The sequence below is a fragment of the Halichoeres trimaculatus genome, unplaced genomic scaffold, assembly GCF_033239565.1.
Source record: "Halichoeres trimaculatus isolate MK-OKI-2021-1 unplaced genomic scaffold, fHalTri1.1 fHalTri1_scaffold_21, whole genome shotgun sequence".
NCBI classification, from domain to species: domain Eukaryota; kingdom Metazoa; phylum Chordata; class Actinopteri; order Labriformes; family Labridae; genus Halichoeres; species Halichoeres trimaculatus.
Window position 1 is genome coordinate 9755632 of NW_027437199.1, and position 25658 is coordinate 9781289.

The 25658-nt window shown below is 39.9% G+C and overlaps 1 protein-coding gene across 3 annotated transcripts in view; it reads left to right on the forward strand.

The window, feature by feature from the left end:
• anks1b (ankyrin repeat and sterile alpha motif domain containing 1B) overlaps positions 1-25658 on the forward strand; it is a 276356-nt gene that overhangs the window by 70446 nt on the left and 180252 nt on the right. For all 3 annotated transcript variants that reach the window (XM_074698643.1, XM_074698642.1, XM_074698641.1), the window contains exons 2-4: positions 3343-3423; positions 6662-6818; positions 24933-25085. In XM_074698643.1, the coding sequence (XP_074554744.1) occupies positions 3343-3423; positions 6662-6818; positions 24933-25085 (391 nt within the window). The remainder of the gene's footprint in view (positions 1-3342; positions 3424-6661; positions 6819-24932; positions 25086-25658) is intronic.

Genomic DNA, 25658 nt, shown 5'->3' on the forward strand with positions numbered 1-25658 from the left:
TACAAAAAAGTGAAGCCGCTTTCTCGAGTAATCCTGCAAGTAATGAGCTAATTCTCATTTAAATAGTGTTTATCTTGTGTCAAAAAATGTGGTGTTAAATTCTCACCAAACAGGAACCAGTAAATATTTTTATTTTGTGTTTTTCAGCTTGACTAAAGGTCTTTTTTAAGCAGATTTGTTACATTTTTTAACAGAGCAGCTCTGAAAAAGTTCCATTCAATCTTCGTCAGTCGTCAGTTCAAATATACCCGATGTGATTTTCTCTTCTTGTCTCCATTTCTGGTCCAATCACTTTTCCATTCTCTGTTCCTTGTAGTCTCACTCTCCCCTCACCCTCTGCCTGTCTGCTCTTTTTAACAGCTACTCCTGCTGGCTCTATAGGTCAGTGCTGAAAGGGGTCAGCAGCAGTGCAGAGTGATCAATACAAACACATACACTCACTCTAGCTGTGAGTGGAGATCAGCTGACCCAATAGAAAGAAGCTTGTGCTGTCTTTCTGTCTGTGGTGTTCTGACCTCTGACCTCTCTGTGTGTAAACATGTACAGTTTGTGCATGTGTGTCTTTATCTGGTAGCTTTGTCAGCTGTTTTGTTGCTCTTGGTAACACACAAGGTCTTGAAGCTTTTGGTTTTATGGTCTTTGTTGTGTGAAAATGCAGTTCTTGGACCTGATTTGGTTGAAGGACACCAGTTTTTTTTTCTGTCAATAAGTGCAGCTTGAACTATAGCAAAGAAAATGTCCTCTTCTGTTTGGTTGAGCAGACTCTTCCACTTATCTCTGTACATTATGTTTTTAGTGTATGGTCTTTGCATTTGAGCAGTCAGACCTTACACAAAGCTTTATGTTTGTTAGTGTGCTCAACACTGGTATTCTTGTGCCAACACAAGTTTTTCCTGGGAAACAGCCTTTGCCAATCAAAAAGACAATTAAGTCACAGGGTTACTTTTTTTTGCAGATTTTTTGCTCTGATGTGTACAGACTGCTGCTTGGGATGCTGCTTTCATCACACCGATTCTTCAGTTACAATACCACTCTGCTGGAAGGCATCCAGTTTCTCTAGTGTGTGTTTGTGTACAGTGGGGAAACCGAGAAAAGACACAAAAACTGTCAACTACTTGCCAAAACCAGTAAAAGAGGCTAAGTTAGCCTACTAAAAGACTAATGGATCATTACTAATGATAGACTGTATAATGAATGGATGTAGAATCTGTGATGTCACCGATCTGTTTCTTATAAAAGGTTTTGAAGCTTGTTGTCGTTGGCAGCCGTATTGGAAATGAAGCAGACTTTGAGCCTCTGCTTTAACAGCTACTGGGTGTCAACCTGTTTGTTAGATAAGCTTTGCCTCTGATTGGACAAACCCTAGACCTTAATATCTTCTCAACCGCTGAGTTTTGCTGCTTTTTTGAAATGGGGTGTCTGTGGTTTCCGATATTTCCAGAGCCAGCCTCAAGTGGACACTTGATGAACTGCAGTTTATCCAGAACAGTTTGGTCTCAACTTCATCTGTTGATGTGCTGGATTGTTTTCAGTAGATAATATGCAGTTATTTCAGATTAATATTTGGTGAGAAATTCTTGATTTTGTAAGCAGGTTGCTTTGAAACAAGCAGGATGATATAGAGTATAGTGAGCAGGTTGTTAAGGTGGATTGGTGTTATAAAGATGGAGTTATGTGTGCTGTGTCTTTAAATCATATTATTTTCTGTTGGTTTCTGTGGTATCTTAAGGTCAGAGTTTTCTTCCCAGGCCGGACAGAACACTTGGGTAACATTTTAAAGTTTTATTTCTTTTCCCACAAAGTTTGATATGACACGTGAACAATGTTTGAGCCTTCCCTGCTTCAGTACACATGCAGTGTGACAGTAACAAGTTGTTTTTGGGCCTGTTGGCAACTTTATTGGATCTCTACAATGCTCATCAGCAAATGCAACACCATGGACATCATGGTTGCAGACACCATTTAAAATTAATCTGCAGAGAACAGTTTGACACATTACATCTCTGTATGTTGATACTGTGGCAGAACAGTAGTAAATATCTCGTGCTGGTGCTGTGGTGCTGTGTATGAGTAATGAATGAGTGAAGCAGCTGGGTCAAACCATTTTTGATACTGTTAAAGTGAGACTGGACTCCTCCCCTAATGTCAGAGTCCTGCTCACCCTGTCAGAATCCCAATCTACAATAATAACCCGCTCACATACATCATCTCTTTAGCAACTCACTGATTTTTATGCAAAACATTTAGGGATAGAAAGTGAAATTGGATTCTCTTGGATGAACCAGGCTTGAAATAATCCTCCAGCTGCTTGTCTCAGTCTCTTCTTGTAGTTTCTCAACATTTCAACCGTATCTCAGTCAGGAATTTAACAAACATATCTCTCCTCTCTGGTGGTGAGCTGGAGGAACTCATGTGAAAAGTAGAGGTCGTTTAATTATAGCGCTGGGAAAACCCTGGGCTCTTTTTGTGTAATAGTGTGTGTACTTCATGTGTGTAAATTTGCATAGCCAAGATTGTGTTGTGTGCGGTTTTGTTTGCACTCTCAGCTTGTCGCAACCTCACTCACTTTCTTTATTTACAACATGATGAAATAGGGCTTAAATTTTTCTGGCCAGAATCCCCAAATGAGAATTCATACTCTTTGCCTGGGGACCCAAATACATTAAAGTAAAATGCTTTTGTGTGAGGAAATAACAGAAGAAATGAATGCAATATTTCTAAGGGGAAAAAAGGCAATTGTGATGACCGTAATCATCTGAAAGAGCTGTAAACCCAATTTACATAAGTAGTACCCTTACTTCTACAGGAAACAACAACTATAGCGAATGTATCAGCTGAAAGCAGAGTTAATTTGCTTCTGGGGAAAAAATATATTGGTTATTTCCCACTTTACAAGTATCAAGGAAACACTTGAAAGGAAATGAAACTGCGAAAAGCTGCTCATAAATCTTGTTTCTTACAAACCCCCCATCTGATCCCACACTTGGTTGATTCCATGATGAATAGGCTCGATGTGGCTTCTCACTCCTCTGCTGCTAAAGCTGAACAGGTGCAGCAGACAATAGAGAAAACAGACTCAGACAAATATTGTATCACAATATAACAACATGGGAGTTGATGCCATGTTTTGAGAAGGAAAACACTCATATGCATTTGTGTGTGTGTGTGTGTGTGTGTGTGTGTGTGTGTGTGTGAGAGAGAGAGAGAATATCTTAGAAACAACACTTCAGTAATCATCATCAGCACTTTATCTTAATAACACACACATCAGGGCTGATGGGTATCACACAGGTGACGGGTGCTGTGCATATTCATTCTAACGTGTCTTTGTTTTCTTTCCAGCATGTGGAAGGGCCTGAACGTCAACTGCACAGACAGCTCAGGATACACACCCCTTCATCATGCCTCACTAAATGGACACAGGTGAGACCACACAGTGTTTGCTTCTCCATATGTTTAGTGTTACTTGTTTCAGCTTTTGTTGTTGTTTTCCTCTTGTTCATATCAGTCTTTTGTAGATTTGGTTTGTGTTTCTTCCCGTAAAGAGACGTCCTTTGTCTTGTTCTTAGTAATCCATGTCTTGCGTTGTTTTCAGTTTTCACTTCTGTTTCCTCTTTTATTTTGTATTTCTTGCTTTGTTTGTGTCTGGTTTAGTGTCTGCCCTTGTGTGTTTCCCTCTTGTTTGATTGCACCTCATTAGCTTCATGGATGTCTTGTTCTCGTTACCATGTGTGCGTTTATAGTCTCTGTGTTGCCTACTGTTTTTGTCAGTTCATTGTCCCATTGTGTGATTATTTTTCTCATTGACTTTATTTTTCTAAGTAAGTGTTTTTTTGTTTACTAAATTATATAAGTTAATCTGCAGTTGGGTCCTGGTCTTTGTTTGCTTCCTTACAAACACAAGTTTCTTGCATATCAGTTGTGGGAATTACCAGTGACTCATTGTACAATATTAGATGATCATAATACCACAACAAAGCCAGGCTTGAATTATCACTACCTTACTAATCAATGTAATAACTATTTAGTAGAATATCTGTTTAAATAACTACAACAATGGCGCCGGATTATCATATTTTTTGTATATTATATGTTGGTTTGTTTCCATCTGTATAACCAATGTTCATATTACTTTTACAGAAACATGTGGAAATATAAAGTTAGAACATTTTCTAATAAAAGGCACATTTCAAGAAAATTACCTAACTTTATGTCAACATAAGCTAATTACTTTATTTTGACATTCAGCAGCCATAGGGCTGCATTAGAGAGAACATGGATCAACACTTAATAACACCAGCCTTGTGTAAGTCTAATATTGACTTTATTTACATGTTCATTTATTTAGTGTTTGGCAGGTGCTGTAAATAAAATATTTAATGCTTTTATCTGGGGCAGTGGTCACCAACGTAGTGCCCGTGGGCTCCTGGGTGCCCTCAAGAACCTATTAAAGTGCCTGCGATGCATGTTCCAAAAAATTGCAGTGGTCACAATGGAGCTCCTTATTACCACCATTGTTGTGTAAATCATTAATAATAAATGTGAAATAATTAACATTGACCTGTGAGCAGTCTCTTCACATAGTATTACCACTTCTACTATGATTAATGTTATTAAAAAGTGATCTGTGCAATTTTGTTTGGATGGTTTTTATCAGACAAGTAGCTCTTCATGCCTCTCATTTCCAGTGAGGTCTAAAAGAGGTTGGTGACCCCTGATCTAAGGAAACTCTAATCCCAACCATAACCCTGATTTTTGATAATTGTTGGTAGTTGATATATTTTTCTTGGTCTGACCAATTAGTGAAGCCAAAAACACAGCAACAGATAACCATTTTGGGCGACAATAACCCTGTTTACCTGCGAGGTCAATTCTGTTGGGTTGTCACAGTGCCTCCAACATGGCCGACTTCTGAGTTTAAATTGTATGTGAAAACATTCTATTCTAACACCCTAATGTAACACTGTATTGTGACACCTGCTTAAAATCTACATTTTTGTGACAGGAAAGTGGAGTAAAATAATCAAGAGGCAAAATAAGAATACAGAGACCTTTTTTTAAAGTATTGAGCTGTGAGGGTATTGGCAGTAGCTCTGTTTTGACCAGCCAAACTCTCTGAACATGACAGTGTTCAAGCAGAGCTACTGAGCCCAAAGCATCCGAGCTCAGCTGCAGGTGTGAAATGCATTTTATGCTACCGCTAGTGTTGCATTGTGGTACGTGTATCAGAATTTTAACTGTTATAGGCTTACTATTGTCCTCAGCACCACTTTATACTTTTTGCTTTCTTGGGGTATGGTTGTTGTCTCTATTTATCTAAAATTCACAACATATGCTAAGAGCAAGAGGTTGAATTTTTATCTTATCTAAATTTGATCAAAGCAGGCTTTCATTTGTTATATCCTCACTGAAAAACACTCTTTTTTTAATATGAAAGGTTTTCCAAAGTTGCAATTTTTCATGCATCTTCAGATGTTTTTTCTTGATGTTTACAGTGCAATCAAGATTAAAATTATGTTTTTTTTTAATCTAAAAAATTAGAAATGCATAATTTAACACAAAATGATGAAATGATAGCAGTCAGTAAAACTGTGCTGAAAATGCTTTTCCATCAGCGTCAGCAGTGTAGCATTGATGATGAATACGCCCTTTCTCCTTGGTTTTATATATAGTCAAAAATTAAAAGCACAATACTCCTGTAAAAGTTTGCCACACTACTCTATGTATGTATGTATTTGCAAAGAGCTACACTTTAGCTCCTCTCCTCCACCTGGGCCTGCTGAGAGATCCGTTACACAGCATGGATTAGCTGTGAGCCTGACCGCTATCCCAGTTTGGCAGAACTGAAGGATTAGTGCTGTGTTTTGGGGGCAATTATGTGGATTTCCCTCCTTTAGATCAACTCTGTAGACTAGAGAGAGAGAGAAGAAGAAGAAGAAGGCGGGAGAGAAGAATGCCGCCTTGGAGTGAAAATTAGGGCGCGATCACAAAGCGCTGCAGAGGAGTGATTTAACGTTTAGGTGGGAAAGTAACAAGAGAACTGGCAATTAAGATATAGATAGAAGAAACTTGGCTACAGGCAGTGCTGTGCTCAGGGATTTGGTATTCAAGCTGGGTTTGAAATGTTTTCTGTGGCGAATTTGAAGCATGAAGAGTTTTTTAACCTCATAAAATCACGCACAAGCTCATCCAATCAGTTAAATATGCTCATATTTGACCCTGAAATCCTCCCAGTGCGGTTTCGCTGCACAGCTCTCACTTAAACCTGAGTGAATTGCAATAACAAAGCATTCATTAAGTGCCTCAGTGCTGCTCCTGGGAGAGGCTTTGCCCTTCTCCCTCTGCTGTCACCCCTCCTGACATTTCCAATGCAAATGAAGCTCTTCACCTTTCGTCTTTGCGGGGAGAGGTGACAACTTCGGCTGGAGTTTCCCTAATGTGAAACAGCATTGCTGGTATTAAGATTGAGCTGTAGCTAAATGGATTCCCCACAAAAACAGAGACACTGGGATTTGTGGTTTTATCTCACTGTGAAATGGGGATTATTTTATTAGAGGGGAGCAAATGTGCCAATTTGTGATCATTAGCTCCGTATCATGACTGCTCCTGAACTGCTGCTTTAAGGTTATGTGAATAAAATGCTTCAATGTTTCCTTCTCAGGGATGTGGTGTTAAAGCTGCTTCAGTTTGAGGCATCCACGAACCTGGCTGACAACAAAGGTTGCTTCCCGCTGCACTTGGCTGCCTGGAGGGGAGACGTGGACATTGTTCGCATCCTCATTCACCATGGACCCTCACACTGCAGAGTCAACCAACAGGTAAACAGTTCACACTCATCATCAAAGTTTTCTGGACCGGGGCCTATATGCATGACAGGCCATTAGCGGGGAAAAAAGGAGCATTAGATTTAATAGAGGTAGGCCCCACCATTACAGGCGCTAACAGCAGGATTACAGCGCCTCTTCATCTCGTGCAATGCTTTACAGTTTGAGACAAAACATGCAAAGAATTTTTCAGTGAACAGATGAGATAAAGAAGACAATCAAATTCTCAACCCGGCGAGGCTTGCTGCCTTCAGTTTGACAAGTTTGATTCGCTTTTTGCTTTTATACGTCTGGGTCCTTCGAGATGTGTGTGGTGAAATGATGGGGTTCATAAACAGCTTTAAAGTTATTTGCGGAGGTACTGGGGCATTGCTGTAGCGCTTATTTCGCAAAGCATCATTCATATTACTGATTTTATTATTGAGGTTTTACTACTATGCGCTTGGAAACACCACATGCATTCATCTGTTCAAGATCACAAAACTTTCTCTTTCTCTTTGTTTACCTGATTGACTCACTGATAACAGCTGTTTATCCATTTGTATTCTCGTAATAAAATCTCCATAAAAGATATTTTCCTTGATCTTCTCTCAGTCACACTGTTACCGTTTGCCAGGTTTATTGCTGTTTATGAGTGGTAGGCATGCACAGTTCGAGCACAGTTCGAGAAAGTGTAGCTTTTTTTGGTGTTATTAGTTACCTGGCTGATTATTTGCAGTCGTGCATACGGCTAACGCTGCAGCCAAAAGGGTACTTTAGGACCAATTGTTCCATTTGTTTAATGGCTGAACATGTATGTGGGTCCTGGCGTGGTGGCTGAGGTGCTGCCAGTGAACTAAATGCGTCTCTGCTCTGCTTGAGGTAGAAAAAGAGGAATATCAATTTTATCAAGTCAGGTAGGTTTGTTTAAAATTTGAATAGAATGGATTAAAATAATACTAACCCTTAAATGCCCAGGGTGGTGTTTGCTACCTATGAGTGTCTCTGAAATTCTGCTTTATTCTGTATAGACAGTAAACATGTGTCTGTTTATCCTGGCAGAAATTTTGACCTGACCATGATCAGATGCCCTCCAGTCTGTCCTATAAGACGTGTAAAATATGCAGATAAGGCTCAGACGACTCAACTTTAAGTTTGTGTTTGCAATATTATGGACCAATGAGGAGTTCTAGTCTTTTGACATTTGCCTCAAGCCCTGACCTTTACCATCACTAAACACAGTGGGGCAATTTTAGTGTGTGAGCATCGGTGCCTTCTAGGTATTGGCTGGAAATGTTTGCAGCAGAACATTGTGCTTCGGCTCATTGCTCCTTTTGGATTTGATTTACATGAAGAAATTTGATAAGAGATGAGAAATATCTTCCACAACTTACTCAGAGCCTGCAAGTGGATACCAAGGAGGCAGTGAGGAAGTATGATTACAGTCGATGACAGTGCAGAGGGAAGGCCTGGAGTCTTGCAGCTTGGATAGATGAACAAATTTGTAAGTTGTTTGAGAAGAGAAAGACGAATGTCAAGTGTGAACTCAGCTTGAGTTGCCTGCCCGAACTAGCTCTCAAGCGTCGCTCCATTTCACGAATCCATCCTCTTTCTAAGTTGCTTCAGACCCCTGATCCCCACCTACAAGTTAATTGACGCCTGAAATAAACCCTCTCCCCGTGTGCTCCAACCAGCTGACTGAAAGTTGATTTTGTCACTTGCACGTCTCAGGGCGTTTAAACCAGCGCTGCCACAGGTCGTCTCGTTGTGGCTTCTGTCCAACAGAGACGATGCCTTACAGTTCCCAGTGATCTCTCTCCCTGACAGCCGGGTGAGCGTTTTTCGGCTCTGGGAGCATTCAGCCTGCCACCGCTGTCAGTCCTCATCAGCAGAAATGACCTTCTCCTCTTCCCTTGCTCTCTGTCCGTCTACGCTAGCAGCATATTGGTGATGTCATGGCTCGGTGGTGCAGCGCATTTTAAGAAGAGATGGGTACACAGGAAGATGTGTTTTAATCAGAACTGTAAAATGCAAAAGATTAAAATGTCTTTTTTAATATTCCTCCTCCTGATAGTAGTTGTGGAATGAACTCTCTGGTTATCGGAGCGTTATTTACTCTGCCTAATAAGCACTTTCTTCTCTATCACCATTAGCCAAATCACTTCCCTCTGAGAGGTGTTGCAGCCTAATTGTTTGCCATGATAAATGGTGTCCCTTGCCCCCTGAAATGAAGAGCAAGTGAACACGAGCAATTTTCTCTCTTTTTTTCCTACCCCTTCAATGATTTGTGGAGCTGAGCATGCTGATGTGCAAGCAGCGTGGACACAGAGGGATGCTGACTGAGAGGATACCTCATACATGCTGACTACAGCACACACTCCACATGGTTCAAGTCTGTGTCGGCATTTGGATTTCTTCTCTAAGCATATATGAACATCTCCTGTGGCATGTTTACAGACCTTTTAGTTTGTTATACTGCGCGGAAAACTATTTTGGTGTAGGAGTGTAGGAGGAGAGTCTTTTGGGCTATAGGCCTGTCAAGGAAAGTTAGACACTGAGGCAGACTGGTGCTGTTTTGTCTGCTGCAAAGAAGTCAGCTTTTGCACACTTTTTTTTGCCTTGTCCGTAACAATTTTCCTGTCCTGATGGAATTTCCAACCATGTTTTTGCTGGTCATGTCCAGCTCGATCATTCCTGCGCTGAATCTATGCGTCACAGCTCCACGTCCGGCAAAATAAGATGGCTGCATATTACATGCTACATGAACAACCAGCCTTGCAGACGGACTGCAATAGAATGGATACAGTGTAAGTTGACAGATTGACTTGAATGGAAACCTATCTGATCCATTGCCGTGATGGAGCATCTGGTGTATTTTAGCCATAACTCCAAAGGTGCAGGGACCCTCATCTGTACTCCTGTTCAAATGCTCACTTGAAAAGCTACAGTTTACACATAAATAGGCGTAATAAATGGCAGGGCAAACTTGACTGAAAGGCGGCACATTGTAGCTGTTAGCCACTTTGCTTAAGACCTGTCTTGATTCTGCTTTTAGCCTTGAGCCAGGTCAACCAAAAGTTAGGTTTAGTCAGCATTTCCATTATGGTGAAAACCATCTTTTCACCTCGGAGCCCTCCTTAAACATCAAATGATGACATCACTCTTCTTTCACAAATGAGGAGTTTAATAAACTGTCACAGAAGTTTCACAGAGTTTGTATAAATGTTTAAAATCATGGCATTAACATTTGGGCCACAACATTTTTTTTATTTTTCCATCAATCAGATATCACTACAAATATTACGAAATGGTCATTTTCTCTTTCTTGACATTGTGTTTTATTATGATTTGTTTATTCTTCTACAGCTTTGCATTTTTGAATCATTTTTCCCTAAGGTTAGCTGTAGCTTCAGAATCAGGGAAATAAAGCTTTCGGTGCAAAGACAGTTGAAATAAGACTGAACACATTACATAAACTATCTTTCTGCTCTGATCTCAAAGAATCCCCATCTTTGAGCTAACACGTTAGCTGGGGAGAATCTTTTCTAAATCCTCAAACAGTGTGACCTCTCATTTTTTAAACATCTTGTCGCACTGATAAGCTTCTCCTTGTAGCTCTCTGTATCAACTGAACGACTGTTTTTACCCACTCTGTTATCAACACTCCTCATCTCACTGTCTGTATAATAAACAGCAGTGAAGACGCAAAGTTACAGCCTCACATTAGCATGTCTCGGCTGTCTGTCACACTGTCGCGCACTAACACGGCATCACAAAAGCTCTCTCTTAAAGGAGCCACGTTTTATTTCAGCCGTGGGCACTAACTTTCCAAAACATTGGATTCTCGCCAGTTTTCAATCATGTGCTTTTCATATGAAGCGTGTTTAACCAGCAATTCCTCGTTCATGCTTCGTCAGTTGTTCTCAGGGCGCAGGCATAAATCTGAGCGTAGGATTTATAGCGTGTTTGTGTATTTACGATGCTTCAGCTCCACATTTCCTTTCTGAGCGTCTGTCTGCAGCAGAGTCGGGCCTGCATACATTAGAGAGGGTGATAAACTGAGTCACTCACACGCTCACACCCATCATCTAGACATACAGCGGCAAGCCCATTACCCCATTCTCTACGATATTACTCAGCCCACGCTCTCTATTACTCGTGTCAGAGGTTGATTGTGCATGTGTATGTGTGTGTCTGCATCTATATGCGCTGTTTAGCTTTATTGGACGACTCCAGAAGGCCTCACATTTTGTCTTAATCATGATTATTTCCAGCCACAAAAGAAAAAAAAAGTGTAACATCATCTCACCTTTGCACACAAGGTATCAAAAAGCAATATGGGAAACAGGATGCAAGAGGGAGGGAGCAGGGAAAAGGCTGAGAACTCATCGAGAAAGTGTCTACAGCAGGAGTGTGTAGGTGGGCCAGTTTTACGCTGCAGCCAATAGAGGATTATTGGAGGTTAGAGGATGTTATTAGCTGGCGGTAAACCAGTTCCAGCCCACTGTTTACTGCCTAATTGGTCCCAGTAGTTCACATTCGCAGCTGTTTTTGTTTATTGTGAGAGAGTGTGTGTGTATGAGAGGTTTGCTTGACTCTGTGTGTTCGATTGTGTGGAAGACACTGAAGCTTTGATAGATGATTAAAGATCGACTGTCTACTCAAGGCTTGTTCTTGAACAGCAAGATGTTTTTAAGAGTCAGATGTTGTTTGTTTGGATCTCTTATTTTATGCTCATGATCTGGTGCCTCAGTTGAGAAAAGATCATCAAGATAACACCAAGGATATTTTAAAAGATGTGAACCCTGGAGTCATTAAAAAAAATACAAGTCAAATCAATTTCAGGTTTCTGTTACCTTTCACGAGGCTGGCTTGTTAAAGCTTTTTTTTAGTCAGTTACATAACAGTTGATTTTATTAACAAACCAATATGGAAGCTTGTCCTTTGACTTTATGTAGACAACTGGTTATTTTCTCACATTTGTTATTGGTTTAAAGACTCCCAAAGGCTGTTTTGCCTGTTCGAACCATTTACTGTACATAACAGTTGACAACATGTCCCACCTTTTTCCACTCTCCAAAAGTGAAGCCAAGATGAGTTGATATATTTCATCTTCTTCCTATTATTTATATACGGAGCTAGAGTCTGTGCAGTAGAGATTGTGGCTGTGGCACCAATATCCCCCAAAAAAGCAAAATGTTAGTTTAGCAAGCTGTAAAGTCAAGTTCGGGAACTCTTCACACCATCGTCTATCAGTTGACTACGACTGTTTTCTCACTGATGCTCGCTCTGTTCTCTACTCTGGGGAACTTTGCTGCTGCTCACCCTGCCTTGTTATCTTATATGTGTACATCTCCAGCCCAGCCTCTTCTTTGACATCATCTGTGTCTGATTTTATTAGTGTGGTATGTACTGTCACTTGTGCTGGCTCTGTTCTGTACCCCTGGAAGTCTTTGCTTCTGCTCTCCCTGCCTTGACTTTCCGTGTACGCAAATGACAGAGGGAAATGTTGCTCTCCCTGCCTTAGGTATTGAAAATTCCACATGGGTGGGTGAAAGGGCAGGGCCGTACGCTGTACTCAAATCCACTCTTTGTCAACAGAGCTGTCGATCAACACATCAGACCTCTTTTTGGAATCTAAAGATTAAATATACGTGTAAACCAGAACAGCAACAGCTAACTATGATGGCAGAAACCATGTTGAAGTGCAACTTCTTTGTAGTGTATTTTGATTTTAAAGATTGACCCATGCCCCATCTGTTAACATGGAGGAGGCACAGTTTATGACCTTTATTGCAGCTAGTCTGTAGGGGAAGCTCCAGATGTGTTGGCTTCACATTTATAGCTGTCAGGTCGGCCACCTTTTCAGCAGCCTGTCAATGGATTGGAGCAGATGAGAGTCAGGAATGACTGAGATTAAGCAATAAAAACAGAAAATTAGCAGTTATCTGTACTTTAAAAAGGTTAATAAGCTCTGAAGGGTCAACATGAGCATTCATTTTTAAAGGCATTATTACTTTCCCCTAAAGACGGAGAATCTAGTGACTTTTTGAAACCCACTTCTGTACTCCCTGTTCTCATAATTCTCCACACGGCCTTCATTGAGGTACATCGGCCTTTCCAAAGATGGTGAATAATTTGCTGAATAGCTCACTCTAAAGTTCTGCTGAACTGTCTGAGCTCAGAGAAAGGACTGTTTAATAGGACTAAAGTATCGATCTTTCACCACTTAACCTTTCTTTACAGGGAGTGTCTAAAGAAAGTCTTATCGGTCGTTCATTCAAGGAAGCACCAACATTTCAGAAATGGCAATGAGTCCTATTCAGAGGCTCTGCTCAGGTGGGAAGTCGTGATGGCATGATGGCCACTGATTCAAAGAATACACAAAATCTCAGGTCCTTTATTTCTGAAACTGCACATCACATGTATAACGTCTGTGTATCAACAAATACATAAACAGTATGTATAAACCAGTTGACTTTAAACTGGTACAGAAGTGATTCAGCCCTTTAGCTGTAGATCTTTACACTATTCTGTGACTATACTGTGACCAGTGGTTTTGTTTGGATAAAATGTACATATGATCAGCATTTCAGAAGATACAGTTTTAAATTACTACAATTTTTTTTGTCTCATTTTAAAAACATTCAAACTTTAGAAATAATTGGGTTGACTGATCTCTACATGGAACTTCCCCTTTCTTATTTGCACAAATTAGTTTGATTGACACACCAATTTTTCTTTTAATCAGATCCCAACCACACAAGGTGTACAAAGATCAGTTATATTACAGTTCCCTAAATATGGAGCCAAAACATTTGGAGGTCCTCCGGCTGACTGGTTGCTATGTAGGTTTAATAATGCCTACCCTTTTCCATATAAACGGATGGGACATGGATTAAAACTTGAAATTCAGATTACATGTCAAAGCAGTTTTTCCTCAATCATACTGTCTGTCATTATGGCTACTACTGATCATATTGACTAGTTTAACTGATCGTATCCTTCAATAATGAAGTTCAACCACTTATTGAATCCATAAATGCTGTACTATTTGTGTTTTACAAAACTTTTAATTAGAGAGTGTTTCATCTTCCAAAAAGAAAAAAAAAGAAAAAAAAGAAACGCCCCATCACCTACTGTTTAATTAGTAGGGAAAATGTTTGCCTTGTTACTTGACATGTTTTTATGCCAATGCCCACGCCTCCACCACTTGATCTCTATATTATGTAGACTGGCTGAAAAAATGTCCCTAGTACAAGATGACATAATCGATAGGGAGGTATTTTAGTTTAAGTTTTTGGTAATGTGCTAATTTCCAGACATTACATCTCCATCTGGTAACTTTAAAAGATTCACCACCCCATCTCAGATTAGGCTAAAAAACTTGTTTCAGTGTCCGCCTAAACCTCATTTTAACTACTGTTCCTTTGTGGCACTCCAGAAGTATGCTCTGCTGTTGCCATACTCCAAAGTTGTTGTTTTCCAGTGTTTCTCTGTAACAAACAAAATATGAAATGTGGCCAAATGATGAGGATGCTGAATGTGAAACGAAACAGAAAATCCCCAAGTAACAGGAAACAGAGCAGAATTCTTTTATTTTGTTGGTGTCGAGTTTTTTATAAATCACAGATTAGTGAGGTCTCGATTTTGAGTAATTCTTCTCTCCCTACATAAAAGCACCTCTTTTAACATTGGTTAACATCCAAATGGATTAATCAACTCTCCCCCCTGGATTCAAACCAGCAGCACTTAAAATAGCATGCATCCAGGCAAAGTGTGTGAGCCAACTAATGATGACACATTTTACCTTAAAACACCCACCCAGAGCAAAGTTGGATTGAATTTTAGATGAGTTTGTTTTGGTATTGCAAGGGGCACGGTGTGTTAGTATGTGTGTGTGTGTTTGTCATAGCCTCTGGGCTGCAGCTGCACAGGGCCTCCTAGCTAGTCATTTTCACTCCTCCTGTCTTCGTCTCCTACTCCTTTTGTTATCCCAAAGTTGGAGATAGAATCAGCTGTGTTAAATTAAGAAAGATTAGTACAGAGACTTTAAAGCTGGTGCACGTTAAGGACACATGAAGTGTTTCCTGTAAACGTCTCTCCAGGTACAGCTTCTGGAAACCTTGAGGTTGTGTGAACTAAGGCAAAGGTAAAAGGTCACGAGGTTGCTCGGCTGCTGTGTATTTTCAGGAATGTCTCTCTGTGTTCACGTTACAGTGCGTGTAATTGCATTATAATGCACACATGTTGCCACCGCACATGAAAACGAAACCATGTGTTTCCTGACAGTAAACATGGGAACACTGCTATAAGAAACCGCCTTGGGAAAGTCCTTACTCAAACATCGCCTACCGCCAAAATACACAGTCACACTGAGCCATAGGATGTTTTTCCTCTGAGTAATCTGTTTAAAGAAATGTTATGTCATATGTTTTCCCCCGCCTGACGCTCCGTCGGCTCCCTAATTAAAGTTCGGTAAAAGAAAACTGATTCATCTCACCAAGAATCCAAACAAACTTCAGCCTTCTGTGATGATTTCAAGCTGCGAGCAGATTGTGTGTGTGGGCGTTTTTAATGGAGGTGAGACGCAGAAAGACATTTGCAGGAATTTCCTTTTTGGTGACACAAACAAAACCTAAAATGTGTGGTGCTCAAATCTCCTCATTAGGAGATTTGTCCAATTTAACAACCTTTGAAGAAAGTCAGGGTGAAAATTATAAAGCCAGAGAGCGGCAGCCCTGCAGCAGTTAGAGCCTGTTTGTGTGGAGCTCAAGGGCATCCTTTCAATCCGTTTCATGATGGGACCATCAAGCTCAACTTATTATTCCTTCCACAGCACTTCAGTATAATTAAAGCAGACATATTTGTGAAACCTTGTTGAAGTTTTTTCCTTTCTAAGAAGTTTCTTACTTTCTGACTTTATATATTGCTGAAAATGCCGATCGAAAAATTTAAAAAATGTCGTCTTGGTTATGATTTTGTTATGAGATACCGAGTTAATCCAAGGTTGAATTTAACATTCATTTCTGTCAGTACCAAATAATTCAGGTGTTTTTTGTGACATAAGATTTAATCAGGAAAGACATGTTTTACTCATGCATAGGAACAGAAAAAGTTCAGCTGTCTCTTCAATATGATTGTAGTTTTTCTCCATAGTTCAATTCGGCTCAAACCAGCTCAGGCTGTCGATGATATGTGAAAAAGAATGTATAGTGAGTGAGTTGTTCAGCTAATTGGAATTTCAGTAGTGTGAGCAGGACCGTTTACACGGGAATGGTTTTAGGGTGAATCACAAAAGTTTTGATGCATTTCAGCCTTGCGTTTACACAATTTTAGCCAACCTAAAACGCAAACGTTTGAAAATGGCCTCCAGAGTGCAATTTTTGGGAAACACTGCTGACACTGTTGTTGTGTAAACAGTGAGCCGGCGTTTCCAGTGGAAACACTGCCATGCTCCCCTTCGTGCAAGCACATACAACAGGGCAATAGTACTGTTGTTACGATCATCGTGGACTACCATGTTGTGCTTGTGCTGCTGAATCTGCTGACTGTCTTTCAACAAAATGTGCATCTGTTGCTCCACTTCTGCTCTTAGCATTTACCAATACACCAGATGATCGGCTCAACTCTACTTCAGTGGAGATCTATCAAAAGCTGCTTCTGGGCAAGACAGTTATAGCGCCACCCACAGGCCTGGCATGCTAACTACAGCGTTTTCAGCCCCTCTGCGTTTTCATGTCAACACCGATTTTTTTAATGCTTTTTAGTGATTTTGGATGATGTTGTTGTTTAGCCCACTTAAGGAAACATTTTTGCCACAGTGTCAACAGGCAGAGGTGAAATTCCGCAATCTATTTTCCCTGTTTGTTCTTATATGACTCATTAGATCATATTCATAACCACTGTGGTGGAGTTTTGACCAATTAGAATCAAGTATTGAACACCGCTGTGTAATAAATAAGCATCCCTTGAGAATAACCTTCCTCACTTTCCCTCCTGTGCTCCTGAAATTCATTTATAGCAACAGGAAATACAAATTAAAACAGGGAGCACATCAGCTGTTATCATTCCAGAAATGAATTATAAATCATTTCCAGGTAATTAAATATAGATTTATCTGATGAAAGATTCAAGCCTCTGGGTGTGAGGTTACTATAGCAGCGTGTGACTGACATTTGTGAGAGGCAAGTGTTAAGTACACACACCAAACATCTGCTGTGTTACTGCAGGTATAGCTCAGGGATGTTGATTCAACCTCCATTTGACTCCTTCAAAGTTTTAAAGAGGGGGTATTCAGCTTGACCATTTTTTAAACATGGACACAAAGTGAGGATGTTGGATGTTCATACTATTCGAGTGCAGATTTTCAAACCTCTGCAAATTCATATATCGTAGAAAATCCCTCTTCTCAAGACCCTTACAAAGTCTTACATCAAAGATGAAGAGGTCGTCACATGAGGATCTCCTAACTTATTATAACTCTTTAGAGAGGTGAGCCTGGGTGAGTTTAAAGCACAACACCCCCTCTTTAATTTCCTGATAGGACACATTGTACAGACTAAGGCTGTATTTTAAAAAAGGGAGCGCTAGTTATTTCTAACTTTTACCTTGACAGGAAAATTGTTCTTATCCAGTTGGGAGATTCTTTTTCACTCACTTCAAGTAGTTCAGGCATAAATTTTGTTTTTTGATGTTTTGAAACAGGAAATTTTTCTGGACTTGTGGCTCATATTCAGTCTGATAAGATCTTTGTAATAGAAGTAAGACACAATTCTTGCTTAGATTTCTTTCTCTTTTTTTTGCGTTAAGCTCATGAGTCATAAAATAGTGAACAAAAAGGAACAAGAAACAAAGTAAACTCCTTTCACACATGGAATATTGACACAGATTGATGTTAAACATGACAGCCGTGGAGTAGGAATAATAGCAAAGTTTTACCTTGCGCGTCTCCCTCGTATTTCCTCCCCTCTTTATTTACCCAGCTCTCCCCAGGCGGTGAGCTGAGCTGCTGGGATTATGAGACTGTGTAACGGAGCTCATCCTGCATATCGGTCCATCAGCATTAACACGGCGTGTGTTCAAACAAACACCCCCTGCGCTCCATTCGCTCTGGTTTCATCTCGGCCGAGGCCTGTCAGATAAGGCTTTCTTATTTGCATGGATGAGGCTGTTTGTTTGGTCCCTTCGAGATGAAGTCAGATACCACTGATAGTGTTTACCGTGGGAGGAAGACATGTGCAGTGCGTGGGTAGGTAAATGTGCTGTAATACTACAACTGAGTAAGCAGATACTGTGTATGTTGTTCAGTTAATGATTGGGAAGGTGTAGATATATCATAAAAAAACGATAACAAAATCCCCATTGATCCATTAGAAGCAGCCTTCTTTGGAGAAACTTGGACAAACACACACTGACATCCATTTGTATGGGCATGTCAATAATGTGCGTCCGTTCTTGTTGATGTGTCATTAGTAGATGGCTGCAGCTCAGAGCCCAATCAGCAACAATACACTGAGTGTTAGGTGATATCGGAAAGCTGTCAGAGCGAGCGTAACGGAAATATATCGCCAGCTCTGAGAACAGGGAGAGAGGATTTTCTCTGCTTCTCCTCTTGTTTGTGGTGTCACTCTGCGTCTCTTTGTCACTCTCCTCTCTTGTCTGGTAAATGTGTTTTTTTTTTGTTCGCCTTATCTACAGCTCTGGATTGGAGTGACAAATCTTTGTTGTCCGTTTAAGGCTGCACATACAGAACGGGTCAGCTGCAGCATCTACATGATTTGCAATCTCCATCCTTGTTGGTCTCATATCCACACTGAGATTCATCACCCAGCATTTCCACACTTCATTACCTCCACATGCTTGTGTTTGTGTGACATATTGCCATAAAGTCATTGTGGCTACTTGAAGCGATTATCAGCAGTTGCCGTTCTAATAACCAAATGATAAGACAATTTCAGCATAAAGGCTGCCAAATTAAAATAATAAATACTGATTTGCGTCTACTTTGTGGGATTATTTTTCTCAGGAATAACTGGATAATTTTATCTCCTCAGGCCACAATAAATTTTTACGTTGCATAAATTTGACAACGGTTTCCCTCAAAGCATGCAGAGTATGAAGAGAAATACATGCTAAAATCCAAACAAGCTGCAAAATATGAGGCTGGGAGTCACATCTAATGGACAGTGACTTGCGGTTAGCTAGTCCATTCATTGAAACTAAGTACCCAAATCTTACAATTTTGTTATTTGTCCATTTGTGTTGTTGAGACATTGTCAGGATGACAAGAAACCCAGTGTTTTATTTTCTCATTTTGCCTCCATGGATGTAGAAAAAAAGCATCAGAAAGGAAATAATCAACCTTGTTCATTCTAACACCCAACCCAGCCAGTAGGGGGGGTCACAAGCCACAGTCCTCATTAGTGCTGGTTTCAAGCTCAGATAAATATATAGAGGAAGGTTATCCAGTGTAAAACTTGTGTAAAATGTAAAATCAATATGCTGATCTACAATCAAATGATCCATTGTAGCAAGCCCTAAAGGGAAAGCCGAAAGAAGAAGTTCACATTGACGCCCATTATTTCAATAACCTCTTACTTCTGTGTTCTGTTCTCACACAAGTTATATCTCTTGAATCTTTAAGGCTACAGTTGCTAAATTTTAATTAAATTGTCCATGATTAGCAACAAATCAAGGGGATATGCTGTTACATCTGTAGCATTGCTGGGTATGAAAAGAACACTCCAAAGAGACCGAGTCTCCCAGAAGTAAAGATGTTAAATTTGCAAAGAATTTAAGAGTTTATCATCTACTGCACATAATGTCATTAAAAGATTCAGAAAATCTGGTGAAATTCTTTTAAATAAGGTCAAAGCCAAAACAAATACTGAATGGCCTTGGTCGTTAAGCCCACTGCATGACAAACAGACAGGACTCTGTACTGGAACTCACTGCATGGGCTCAAAATCACATCCAAAAAACTGTCTGCGAGCACACTACCCTGCTACATTTGCAAAAACAAGTTGAAACAGTGGCATGCAAAAACGAAACCATAACATAACCCACAAATGAATTTTAAATCATTATTTTTGAAATTATTAAACTCTTAATCTCATCCAAACTTGATTAAAAGGTTGAGTTAACCAGTTTCAGACAATCAGTTTCAGAACTCTTTATCAAAAACAAATGGGACGAATCGAAATATTGTAAACATATGGATCTGACACATCAAAATTTGAAATTCTTAGTGGTAATTTTGTCATGATACAAAATGTGTTGCCGGCATCAAATTTAATATGAGAATTTATTTGTCGTAAAACAACCAAACTTTTCACTTTCAGCATTTGAAGATTATCTTATCACTATTTTTGGTCAAATTCAGGGTTTTTGATAATTTGTGAACCATCATCATCTGTTTAATCAACATTCTAATGGAATTTGGGTTGTTAAAGTAAGGGATAGCTTAGCCCTGCTAACAAATATAGACAAGGAGCAACTCATCAAATATGATTCAGAGCAACAACATGGGAGCTGAAAATGGGATCAATTCAAACCTCTAGCTTCCTGTGCATCAATCGCTACAAATGTTCCTGTAAAAATCTCACAGGTTGTTTAACCTTGTTTTCAGGTGCTTTTACATTATTCTTTAAAAGACGAACGGCTATTCTCCAGACACCTCACTGCTTCCCTCCACTAAACACAATTGGTGGCAAATGATGACTGATCACACCGCAGTTGTGGTTTGGGACCATGCAGGAATTTATTACACTGTGATGAAGACAGTATTTACAGTCGATTAAAAAAGATGTTCTTTAAATGATCTCTGGAGGGAAGTGAAGCAGTGAAACATGACAGGGATCCAGTAAATGCAGTTTATTAAACATAACGAAACCCACAGTTACAGCAGTGAAATGTGATGAATGTGAATAACAGAGTGTATGATTATTGTGCTTACAGTCCTGCAATCAGACCTGCTCTGGAACGTTCCACTCTGACATCAATGGAGGGGTGTGCGCTCCACAGGGAGAACACATGGATCTGATTGGCTGAGGAGGGGGTAGAGCTCTGGAGTACGTTTGTCATGTTTTGGCAGCTTGATCACGCAGCATGTGCGTCTTCATATAGGGTCTCTTCTGCCGTCTGTTACACACACACACACACACACACACACACACACACACACACACACACACACACACACACACACACACACACACACACACATACACACAGTATCCCTGCATCTTTCTTACTCGCTGCTCAGAGGGGTAAAGGAGGGGTAAATGAAAGTGTAGAGTGAGGAAGAGGAGTGAGGGAAGGGGAAGGCTGTGGCTCTGGGGAGAAAGAGAGTAAGAAAAGGCATGAGATGAGATCTGAGCAGCCGAGTGTGGTCGTGATGTGTTTGAATTTTCACGTAGAGGATTTAGGGGTGAATGGAATCTGGAGGCGGGAGATGTGTGGGAATTTGATGGAAGAACTGAGGGACAGAGGGGAGATATCAAAGTGATACTATAATCTAACGCCTGAAACAGAATATTTCAGACACAAAATTTGATGTTTCATGAAAGTAATTGCATATTCTTTCATACCATGAAGTTGTTCATGAGTTCCTTTTATTTTTTGGGGAAGGTATGGATTTTGTTGCCCCCTCTACCTCTGGAAAAAAAGATCACTTAACCTTAAATTGATACATCTGATCACCTTTTGTAAGCTAACAAACAGCAGTTAACCAAAGTTTTGTCATTAAAGCTAACATTCTTTCTTTGCTGCAAATTGATTCATTACCTCATCGCTAAGGATGGGTACCACTTTAGGTACCTTTATAGGTACTGACCGAGTTCTGTCAAAAGTACCAGGTACTGATTCTCCTAAAATCAAAAGGTACTAAGTTTAGGTACCTAACTACATCCTTGTGACTGTGGGAAAGCGGAAGAGTAGGCGATTTGCCATACTGGACATGAACACAGCATTGCAAGTTTATATATTGAGGAATAAAAATGTTAAATTTAAAAAAAAAATCCAAAATCATTATTAAACAAATTGATATTATTTACTACATAAACACAAAAAGTACCCAAAATTGGTACTGTAGAGTACTGGTATCAATTGCCAGGCACAGGGTGTTGGTACCATATCGTTTCAAATATGAAAGGTACCCATCCCTACTCATCGCTCTGCATCCTGGAAATATATGCGGAGCAAATAATAATAACATTATTATTATTATTATTATTATTATTATTATTATTATTATTATTATTATTATTATTATTATTATTATTATAACCAAAAAAATGGCTGGATTCCACTTCCTTTACACATTTTGGACAAACACAAATTTGTTCAAAGAGGTCATGTGAGAATTAGTCCTTGTAACATGTATCTTAATTTTATTCTTTGACTCATGATACATCTGTTCACATGAAGAATGCATTTTTTGTGACCTGTTCTGTAAACAGCCAGTAGAGGGGGCTCTCCACATTTTGGCCACTATGATATCTTACATTTTTTATTCAGTAGTTGATAAATATAGAGAGAATGGCACAAATAAATAGTGGATTTTCAGTTTTGTGGTCTGTTTTGGTCTTGATGGGCGTGGTTTCTCATATCTCCATCTTAAAGCTGACACATCATCAACTTGAAGACATTAGCCTACGAGATATGACTGCTGTGTTAGTGTTGGTAGTTGCAGTAAATTTTCATTAAAAAAAGGAACACATCAGAAACACTCTGATATCCCAAATAAATTACCAGCTGGCTAGCTATTTAGCTAACTGAGAGGGAGATCAAAGCCATGCAAGTTGGTTTAAACCAAATAAAAAGCTGTGGTCTTTCCCTTTAATAAAAAAAAGTTCATAACTAGTAGTTTCACATCATTTCAGGTGTCTGCTGTAAGCTAGCTTGCTAAAAAGTAAAGTGGAAATACTGTTCCTAGTCTTGCACTTTTAAATGGAGTTGCTAAACTCTCTGGAGAATTACCTCTAATGATTAAAATGGCTGGAATAGCTGTTAGCATAATAGCCCTGTTAGCCTATATGTGCTTCTTTTACATACTCAGAAAACATTAACTGTGTGCACTGAAAAGGCTTAGTTTGCCTTGTATAAAAAACAATAATTCTCTTATAATTTATGCTTTTTTGTCTTTGTTACTTCTTTCAAACTTTCAATTGAAATCCTCCATTGCTTCACATGAACTAGCTAGTTAGCTAATTAACGTAGAATAAAAATAATTAGCCATTACAGCACCTTCTAAAGCAAAGCATTTCCTTACTTTGACAAATGCAGTTCAAGAGCAAGTTGCCATCTTCCAATTATAATTTACCTGGTGGGTGATATGAACTGGTGTCTATAAAGGCATGTAACATAAAAGATATTTCATTTTTCTCAAAATGGTGAAAGATACTGGCTCCAATGGCAGAAAGATGCTCTAAATGACTAGCAAGACTTCAAAATGTGGACTGTAAGTTCAAGGTTTGGGGCTTTGGTATTGTAAGCATAGCAGCCTGATAGGTGCATCGGTCACATACTCAGGATGTATTCTTGGCTCAATTTATCTCGTATGTATATCGGTATTGGGCGGTGTCCTGATAAGAGTAATTAAACCCAAGATATGTTGCAGAATATTTCTGGTTTTAACCACAAAACTTACTTGATTTCTCCCTAAATATGTACAACATAGACGCAGACCACAAACTATGTAGGATACAGTTACTGTACATACTGTATAATTGACTTCCTCACTATGCTGAAGGAATTTTTAACCAGTACAGTTGGAGGTTTTGTGGCCTGATGGGGGAGGTTTCTACTCTCTCATTTCATCTAAATAACTTATTTGGTTCCTTTACTTCCTTCCCCTGTCATCTCTCGCTCTGGTTCATCCTCTACCCCTTCTTTTCCCTCTCTTGATGTTACATCATATAGTGTTAGATTTCAGCCACTTACTCAACATGTAGGTTTTGTGCTTGGGCGCACACCAGCAATAACACAGCTACACACTCACGTCCTCTCTATGCTCGCCTGATAATATCCACAGAAACCCTTAGACACATATGTGCAGCCATCTATATGTGCACATATAGATGGTTGCTACATTATCAGTTCAAGTGTGCACAAACAGATTTAATCTCTATAGGGCCCACTTGTAGTCTCAATTTTCTTCCCTCTCTGGATGTCCATCCATCATGTCTCTCTCCTTCCTGGGTGTCCTTCTGCCCAGTTTTCCTATCATTATTTGGCTCTTTTCTGTCAAAGCTGCAGGACCCCAGGGACCACCAACATTGTTCTGGTCCAGACAGGGGCCCCCTGGAAGAGCAAAAAACGCCCATTATTTCTGTGAACATGAGATCACCCTCAAGTTCAAAGTAACCTTTAAAATACACAAATCTTTCTGAAGACATTAAGGGTCAGAGCGCCGACCTGGAGCATCAATAAATTATCCCTGTGTTTTCTTACTTCAACACTCCTTCTTTTGAGAAATGCAAACACAAAGGTAAACACAGAAATAATAACAGAAATAAACAAAAGAATCCCCCAGCTGAGTGTCAGCCGGGATCTTTTTTTCCACATCAGAAAGTCAGTGTTACATAACTGTTTCTGAAAATGTCAAATGACCAGCTGAATGGAAGCTGACAGCCTCAATCGGTGAGCGTGGAGAAAAATGTTAGACCAAAAGAGGCACAGAGGGTTTGGGGTAAAAAAAATTTTGGTCTCCGCGATCTACTCTATTTGCTGTAGATTTCCTCTGACAGCTCCCACAAAGCCTGACATGTGTTTGGAATATGCAGTAGTGATTTACCGCCCAGCACATGTGCTTCTTATGTGTAACAGAAATGTTTGCAGCTCTCCTTCTTAAGTTTCACCTTGTGTCAATGTTCCAGGACATAAAACTAACTGTATTCTCTTTTCCTCACTTTTTTTCCCTTTCCCACACATCCCTCTACATTTTAACTCACCCATCTTTATTCCAATCCTCTTTTCTTACCTCTCTCTGACCTTCACTTATGCTTCACTGCACACTCTCATCCTTTTTTTGTCATCTCTTCCTCACATCATCCTTGCTTTAATTCTCACATCCGCTCCCATCCCTCTTCTCCTTCATCCTCCTGTCACATGCCCCGTCTTCCACAGAACCACGAGAGGGAAACAGCGCTCCACTGTGCCGCCCAGTACGGACACTCTGAGGTGGTTTCGGTGCTGCTTCAGGAGCTGACCGACCCCACCATGAGGAACAGCCGGCAGGAGACGCCTCTGGACCTGGCAGCTCTGTATGGACGGCTGCAGGTCAGTGAGAGTGCACAGTTTATTACCAGTTTATGAAAGAAATCATCAAATCTGGGTGAGCTTTGTATTTCCAAATGCGTGCGTCAAAAGAGGGAAAACTGGAAATGTCACCCTTAGGCATCATTTTTTCTAACTTTTAATCATGTTAATCAAGAAAGTTGCAGTCTAGTCAAGTTAAACTTGAGGGTTAATGCTCTTAAAAACTCATGCTCTGAAAGTTAAAGGTGCATTTGTCTTGTCCAATCAGAAGCTGAGCGGGACAGGACGTTGTGCACTGAAACCACATTAAACTGGTTGCCTTTCAAAATAAAATACACCATAACAACACCAGATTGTATTCAACTTTCTCATGACAACAAAACAACGTTATGAACAAAGACAGGCCAGGAGTCAGCAGGTTTGAGGTTTTATAGCCCAATATGAATGAAGAGAGACTTATCATTGGGGTGGGAAATGGCAAACTCCAGGCGGTATGGATGCAGCTCTGTGCAAATTGATGTATCCATGCTCCCACATCCAGCAAAAATGGAAGTCTTGGGTATCTGTTCCAGAGGGCTATGCTGCTGAGATGGA